This window comes from Abramis brama (genome assembly GCF_963993115.1).
Source record: "Abramis brama genome assembly, chromosome: 4".
In the NCBI taxonomy this organism is placed as follows: domain Eukaryota; kingdom Metazoa; phylum Chordata; class Actinopteri; order Cypriniformes; family Leuciscidae; genus Abramis; species Abramis brama.
Window position 1 is genome coordinate 14215871 of NC_139966.1, and position 7826 is coordinate 14223696.

At 39.5% G+C, this 7826-nt stretch overlaps 1 protein-coding gene across 1 annotated transcript; it reads right to left on the reverse strand.

Annotated features, from left to right (window-relative positions):
• Positions 1–217: 217 nt before the first annotated feature.
• On the reverse strand, positions 218–5806 carry LOC311081493 (E3 ubiquitin/ISG15 ligase TRIM25-like). The gene is made up of 6 exons (XM_084112038.1): positions 4816–5806; positions 4166–4261; positions 3846–4079; positions 3078–3231; positions 2912–2953; positions 218–2335 (listed from the first exon to the last, which is right to left on the reverse strand). Exons 1-6 carry the CDS (start codon positions 5386–5388, stop codon positions 1800–1802), a joined length of 1635 nt encoding a protein of 544 aa, XP_083968164.1. The 5' UTR covers positions 5389–5806; the 3' UTR covers positions 218–1799.
• Positions 5807–7826: the final 2020 nt, after the last annotated feature.

Consider the following 7826-nt stretch of genomic DNA (forward strand, 5'->3'; position numbering starts at 1 on the left):
CACCATAGTTCACAGTTTTCACAAAACCACACAAAGTAATGTTTCACAAAATACTTTTCCCCAGTACAAGTAATTATCCCCTAGTTAGACCACTTAAACACAGTTTTCTGTCAAAACACGTCACAGGATTTGAGGGATTGAATTTTCAATTTGAATGTTCAACAAGTCACAATCACTTTTAAAATGTTAAAGATTTTGTAGCAGGTTCACACAAAGAAAACAAGAGGTTTTCCTTTTAAGGTACACACAACCTCAATCCGGAAATGTCTTTTAGGTTGCAATAATCCCGAGCAAAAAAAATTTTTCACAAAAATACAATGTTCATGTTCATGTCCCTGTTGGGGCGCCACTCTGTAACGGTGGTGACCACCCTGGCACAAAAAGTCTGTCAAAGAAATAATATATTCTTTCTGTTCGGGCGCCAGCCAGGAATTTCCTGACAAAGATGGTATTTTTCCCCGGATCGCAAAAACCACCGGTTACAATATTTACAAAAAAAAAATATTTGTCAGCGACAACTGTTAGCAAAAAGAAGAAATTTATTTTCCAATGTCCCAAAAACAACACACAAAACAACCTTCAAGAACACAAAAAAAACCCCAAAAAAATAAAAATAAAATAAAAAACTGTTCAACAATGCAATTCAAGGGTGAAAAGAAAAAGGAAAAAAAAAACCCTGTAGCAATCGCCGCGTCACCTGTGTCACGTTTCCAATAGGCAGATTCGCGTCCAGGACCATAAAAAAAAAACATAGAATAAACATTCTGTTAATTAGTTCAAAGTTACTAACAATAACAAACTTAAAAGGTACAATAATCAATAAACAATCACAGTAATACTTATAAACATATCAAAAGTGCGTGCGTGAATGTTTTGCGAGTGCGTGCATGAATGAATGAGTGGGTGTAATGGCGGCACACAGGTACTGACCAAGTTTGTTGCTTATGAAGGGATCTAGGGGGTGTTGTTGTCAGGCACCGTTTCGGCGGATTAAGCAGCCCATACTTGTCTTCAGCTTTATTAAAACCAGATGATCAGGATGTGCAACGCAGTGAAGTTGAGTGAACTCCGCGACGCACCAGACATCACTCACAGGAAACCTCAGCTCACAAGCGGCCGTCTCTCCCCTTCATACGGTAATACCAATCCAAACAAACACTCCCACAGCTTCACACCTTCGGATGACGCGACCTCTCTCAGGTACGAACCCACATTTATATCCTCCTTGCCTCCGCCGTTAATTGAAAAGCGCCTCCCCATACACGCAAAGTGAAAGTAAAAATAAAAGTAAACAAAACAAAGATGTGGCGTAAAGCTCCTTTTTTTTTTTTTTAATCGCCACAGTGCAATGACGCTGATTAAATTATAAACGGAACACTTTTTTTGCCCCCATTTTTCATGAGCTGAACTCAAAGTTCTAAGACTTTTTCTATGTACACAAACCTATTTCTCTCAAATATTGTTCACAAATCAGTGTGCCTTAGGTTGGCCACAAAAAAAGGCCACTCTAAAAAAACACTTGTTGCACCTGGTGCCGCATTGCGCCGATAGAGTTACGGGCCCATAGAGTTTGAGAAAAGCACAGATACACACCGTCACTCATCGTGAATCACAAACACACACTGATCTTCCTGTTTATATAAGGGTTCATTACACACATTTATTCTTACATGTTATTTCACTGTAGTATTAATGTAATGAAGAGAAAATAAGAGACTCTATAACATCTCACTGTTACTTATTTACCATGCAGCTCAAAGCATTATGGGTAGAATCTCTCTACAGTCAATTCTGATTCATCAACACAGTTTCACTAATGATCTAACCCGAATCCCAGGATAAAGAATAAACCCAGGATAGAGCGGCTGAGTGAATGTGGTCTGGACTGTGTGTATGAGGCTCAGTGTGTCAGAGACGTTGTAGAAGGACAGAGTTCCTGCACTGTGATCCACATACACTCCTATTCTACTGCTGATGGACTTTACAGGGAGTTCAGTCAGTATGTTATTGTGTGCGAATGAGGAACTGGAAGAAGTGCAGATCAAACACCAGGACTGATCATTAGATCCAAACCGACACTCATTACTCCGTCCCTTCCTGCTGATGCTCTTATATGACACTGATATAAACACACCATCATCACCACTCCACTTAATCTCCCAGTAACAGCGTCCACACACACTCTCACTACACAACACCTGCCACACATTATCAAATCTGTCTGGATGATCTGGATACTGCTGGACGTTGCCAGTGAATGTGATCACTCTGTTCCCCTCAGACAGACGGAGGCAGTCATTCAATGTGTTCGGATCCAGAGTGAACCGATGGGAATCTGATGGAAATAAAACACATCAGAATCAGGAATTATGAATTTCTGAATCATGTTTGTAGGATTGAAAATATTAAAAGATATTTGCTTTATTGTTTTCAACCCCCTCTTTCTACCCTAAGGACCATTTGGAATTCCTAAAGACAGAGGTGCTGATAGTGATCATAGGCCTGCAGGCCAAGATGTATGTACATACGAATTGTCACACCTTTAGTATGATGAGGGAAGATGTAAATATCTGATTGGTCAGTTTGAACGTCTCACATTTGAGTTACAGTCACATGTTCAAGGAAGGGATAGAAGAAGATTGTAACAGTTGCTCTGTCTCTATTATTCTATGGCTCTTTTTTGGGGGCACTCTTTCTTTGTCTCCTCTTTTCTTTGTCTCTTACTCTCTAAACACTCTCTATATATAAATAGACATATAAATGTTATATCTCTCAGGTAACATTTTACATATGTGCTGGTTACAATTAGTGGTATAAGTTTTTATCGTCTCCTACATCTATTTTGTAACTATTTTAAACATGAACACACTATTTTAAACATGTTTTTCTGCTTGTTTTCTTAGTGACTTACATTGTAGGAAGTCGTTTCTGGTCCTGGGAACAATGTTGGTGACTGTGGAAATCAACAGACATGAAGAGGTGTGATTATCATGTCAAGAGAAAATGATCCCTGCATCTGTTCCTAAGACATTTCTGATGGAGGATAATTTCTGAGAGCAGAATCTCCAGGACTTTACCTCTGTCAGAGATCTGCTTCTCTTTGCAGAAATCCTCCAGTTTGTCTCTCAGCTGAAGGACAGATTCTCTCACGACATCAAAAGAGGAGAGAGAACTGAAGGGATTGTCATTTACGTCTGTAGATTCAGGAGGAGCTGAGAGAGACTGGAAACTCTACAGAAAACACAAATCAAAGCTCATCAATGGCGTCACATGTCAGGGTTGAATAGATTTGACCAGGAAAAGCAGTTCAAAAGCAACGAGTAGATTGACCATTATATATGACTTTTGAGTAGTTTGTGGCTCTGAAATTCACAAGGACTCTTAGGACACGATCCAAAGGTCAGGTTTTGTGGTTTAAATACGCTGAAGCATCGCTAATATACAGCCTTACTTCCTGTTTGAGGAGTTCACTGTCAAATTCATTAATGTTAATGAAAATTATTATAAAATGTTCAGATCAAAAGATCAGGTTTTTGTCATTATTACTAAAAATTTGTAGAATAAGTCTGGCACCATCAAGTTCATGGATTCCACATTGTTGTAAAAAAAAGTTTACATATAAGTGAACATCAACATTGTAGAAAGAGCTTGGAACATATTTTCATAAGAGATTTCCAGAGCTTACAAAAGTAGATGATCAGATGAAAGTCTGACTAATGATGATATAATAACCAAACACACAGATCAACACTTCAGTCAACGACTCATTCTGCTGTCATGAAATGTTTCTCTGTGAGTCTCTTGCTCAAGTCCACTATGGCCCTGTTCTTCTAGATCTCTGTTACCTGCAGGAAATAGATGTGATCCTGTGTGTGTGAAAGCTGCTCCAGCTCAGCGTCTCTCCTCCTCAGATCATTGATCTCCTGCTCCAGTCGCTCCAGTCGTCCTTCAGCTCGACTCACTGCAGTCTTTTCCTGATCTCTGATTCGCTGTGTCGCCTCAGAGCGGCTTCTCTCAATGGAGCGGATGAGCTCAGTGAAGATCCTCTCACTGTCCTCCACTGCTGTCTGTGCAGAGCGCTGTTACACACACATCACAATCACACAGTGAGCTTCAGTGAGTCCTGACTGAGACGTCTCAAACTTCTCTTCTTCTCCAGACTCACCTTATGAGACGCCACATCCTCTCTCAGCTGCTGAAGATCTTTCTCTCTCTGCTGGATCCTCTGCTGGAACGACCTCTGCGTCTCCTTCAGCTGGTGCTAAAGGACAAACCAATGACAGGTGACAATCAAATATGGTGACACATCAATAACATGAGACTGAGAGGTTAAAGATTTTGCATGGTAAGATTATAGGTTTCAGCATTATTTCATCAGTGCCTAGTTCTATAGGGATAGTTCACCCAGAAATGTATATTATTTCATTGTTTACTCATCCTCATGTCTTTCCTAACTTGTTTTATTTTCTCTTGCAGATATGACACCTGTTACACAGAACACAAAAGTTCACAACCTCAATCTTCTGTTGTGTTCTTACTATTTCTATTATGACTGCTTTCTGAACCATGCAGTCTTATGCAGGTCAAATGTTGAAGTTACAAACGTAGGTTCAGGAGGAGCATTCAGTCCTGTCAATCATCATTACGAGCGTATTTAACCAGAGCAGACTGCGATTTTCGGAAGGCGGGTTTTAAAGAAACTGAAACTAAAACAGAGGGTTTTTTATATTAAATGATGTAAATGTATTCAAGTAGACCCCATAAACAACATTATGAGCCTGTAAATAAGCATAATGGGACTCTTTAGGTTCATACCTGTTTCTCTGTCCTCTGTGCTTCAGCTGATACAGTGTCGTGGTTTTTATGTTCATCCATCGTACACAGCACACATATACACTTCTGATCAGTGCGGCAGAAAACCTCGAGGAGCTTGTCGTGTTTCTGGCAGATCATCTCCTGCAGTCGTCCAGTGGCATCAGTCAGATTGTGTCTCTTTCCTTTAAACAAACTCTCATGTTGTTCAAGGTGATTCAGACAGTAAGAGTTCAGACACACCAGACAGGACTTGACGGCTTTGTGTTTTCTTCCAGTACAGGCGTCACACTGCACATCTCCAGCTCCAGCGTAACAGTCAGCAGCAAGTTTAGTCTTCTTCAGTTTCTCCAGCACTTCAGCCAGAATGGTGTTTTTAGCTAAAGCAGGTCTTGGACTGAAGGTCTGTCTGCACTGAGGGCAGCTGTAGACTCTCTTCTCATCCTCCTGATCCCAGCAGCCTGTAATACAGCTCTTACAGAAACTGTGTCCACAGGGAATGGTCACTGGATCCTTCAGGAGATCCAGACACACTGAACACAGGAACTCATCCTGATCCACTGAAATTCTGGCCATTTTACTGCATTAATACAGAGACACAAACACACAACAGCTCAACTACACTTCAGTTTCCTGAAAGTATTCCTTCTTCTTCTTCTTGGAGTTTTTTTTTTGGCGGTTGGCACACAACGAAATGGTGCATTACCGCCACCATCTGGTATGGAGTGTGGATCTTAATGACTACTACTTATTTCATTCCAAACAAAACAAAAACCCAATCAACAAAACAAAATCAACAAAATAAAACAAAATCAACAAAACAAAAATTAAGACTCAAATCCTCTCAATCATATTGATTATTCTAAGAAAATGAAAAACGATTCCATAGCACTTATCTCTTGAGTTCTTACTAAGAATTTCTATTAAATAAAAAATATTTTTTTCCATTCTAAGGTTTTGGATCATTTTCCACCTTTTCCCCTCATATTTCTTACAGTGTACCATGACGTGTTCTATTGTCTCTTGTTGCCCACAGTATTCACATCTTCCAGTGTTATGTTTACCTATTTTAAATAAAGTGCTGTTTAATCCTGTGTGTCCAAATCTAAGTCTAGATATAATTTATGCTTTTGTCACCTTATCTTCAACCTCTGTTTAATAATGCTCTTTATTTCCATCTTACTGATGTTAACTGCCACATCGATGTATTCTCTTTTTGTGGCCTCCTTTGCAGCCTTATCTGCCATTTCATTTCCTTTGATTCCAATATGTGCTGGCACCCACAAAAATATAACTGCAATGCCCATCATTTGAATTCTATATAATGTTTGTTGTATTTCTATCAAAATATCTGCTCTGCTGTCTGAGTGACTGCTCTGTAAACTGATTAATGATGAAGTAGAATCTGAACAAATAATAACTCTCAATGGTCTTATTTCCTCTATCCACTGTACTGCTAACAGAATTGCTAACATTTCTCCTGTGTACACTGATACATCATCACTAATCCTTTTCACTATTGTAATATGAAACTCTGGAACAAAAGCTACTCCTATCCTATTAACTAAACTCTTTGATGCATCTGTGTAAATCTGGATATACCTGTAGTAACTATTAATATATTCCTGTACAGTATGTGAATTCAAAATAATCCCCCTATCTTTGTTCTTCTTTCCTAATTTTAACTCTGTTGCTTTTTGTATAACTGTCCACCCAAAGCTTTTTGTCTCCCTCTTCTCCTTTTCCCAACAATGTTTTAAAGTGATTTGTGCTGGGTGATCTTCATTATGGCCCTGCAAATTAACCCAATAATTCAAAGATAGCTGTATTCTTCTCAACTCAAGTGGCATTTGTCCCATTTCCACCTACAGTGCTGCCGTTGGAGTTGTTTTAAATGCCCCTGTACATAATCTCAAAGACTGAAACTGAATGTTATCTAATTTTTTGAGGGATGTGCTTGATGCAGATCCATACACCACACAACCATAATCCAGCACTGATCTAATTAATCCACAATAAATTGCCTTCAGTGCTGTTCTGTCAGCTCCCCACTCACTTCCCACCAAACACCTCATAACATTTAACACCTTCCTACCAAGGGGCAACATTCTAATCTGAAAAATGAAGCCTACCCGGAAGTGCGAAAAACTGCAATACATTGAAAATCCGCTAGGGGCAGGTCCCAAAAGGGAGCAAATAGAGTTGGGGTACTCGAACTCGGACTCGGACTCGAGTCCGGACTCGAGTCCAATTTTTAATGAACTCGGACTTGTCACGCACTCGGATGAATTTGTACTCGGACTTGACACAGACTCGGACATTTTAGACTCGGAAAATTTGCCGAGTACAGTCGAGTCCGGGCACTGGAGGACACAATATTATTCAAAAACGAAACGAAACGAAACTGCTTACATTGTGTTGTGTCAGTGTTGAGCATTGTAGCCAATCACAGACATGTATATTAAGCGCATGAACACAGTGGCCAATCAGAGGCGTTTTGAGTCACCATGCGGAGAAGTCGCTCAAAACGTATGTTCAGAATCAGCGCGAGTTTTATCCTTTCGCAAATCTCCTCATAAACAACAAAGTCTTGACGCGATATAAATAAGAGATTCGCTGTGCAGTGCGGACAACTTCAGTGTTTATGACGAGAGTTTCAGTGAGAGTGCAGAACGCGGTAAGTAAGTGATGGCTTAAAGTGAGCGCTATTGACAATCTAAATAAAAAATTTTTTTCATACTTGTAGAGGACCAGTGGTTACGTTCACACTGTAAATTAAAAAGAGTGATAACTGCATTTAAATGTGGGAGAGAATCCGCAGAATTTTAGTCCTGTGAGTCATGAAATTGCGATGATTGACACAGTAACCATAGCAACATGAGAACGCGATAACCAAAGCAACATTTTGGCGTCTAATAATGTTATGATTTTTGTTACATTGATTTAGCCTACACTTTAGTCATAAGTTTACATACACCTTGCAGAATCTCCAAAATGTCATATTTATTTATTTT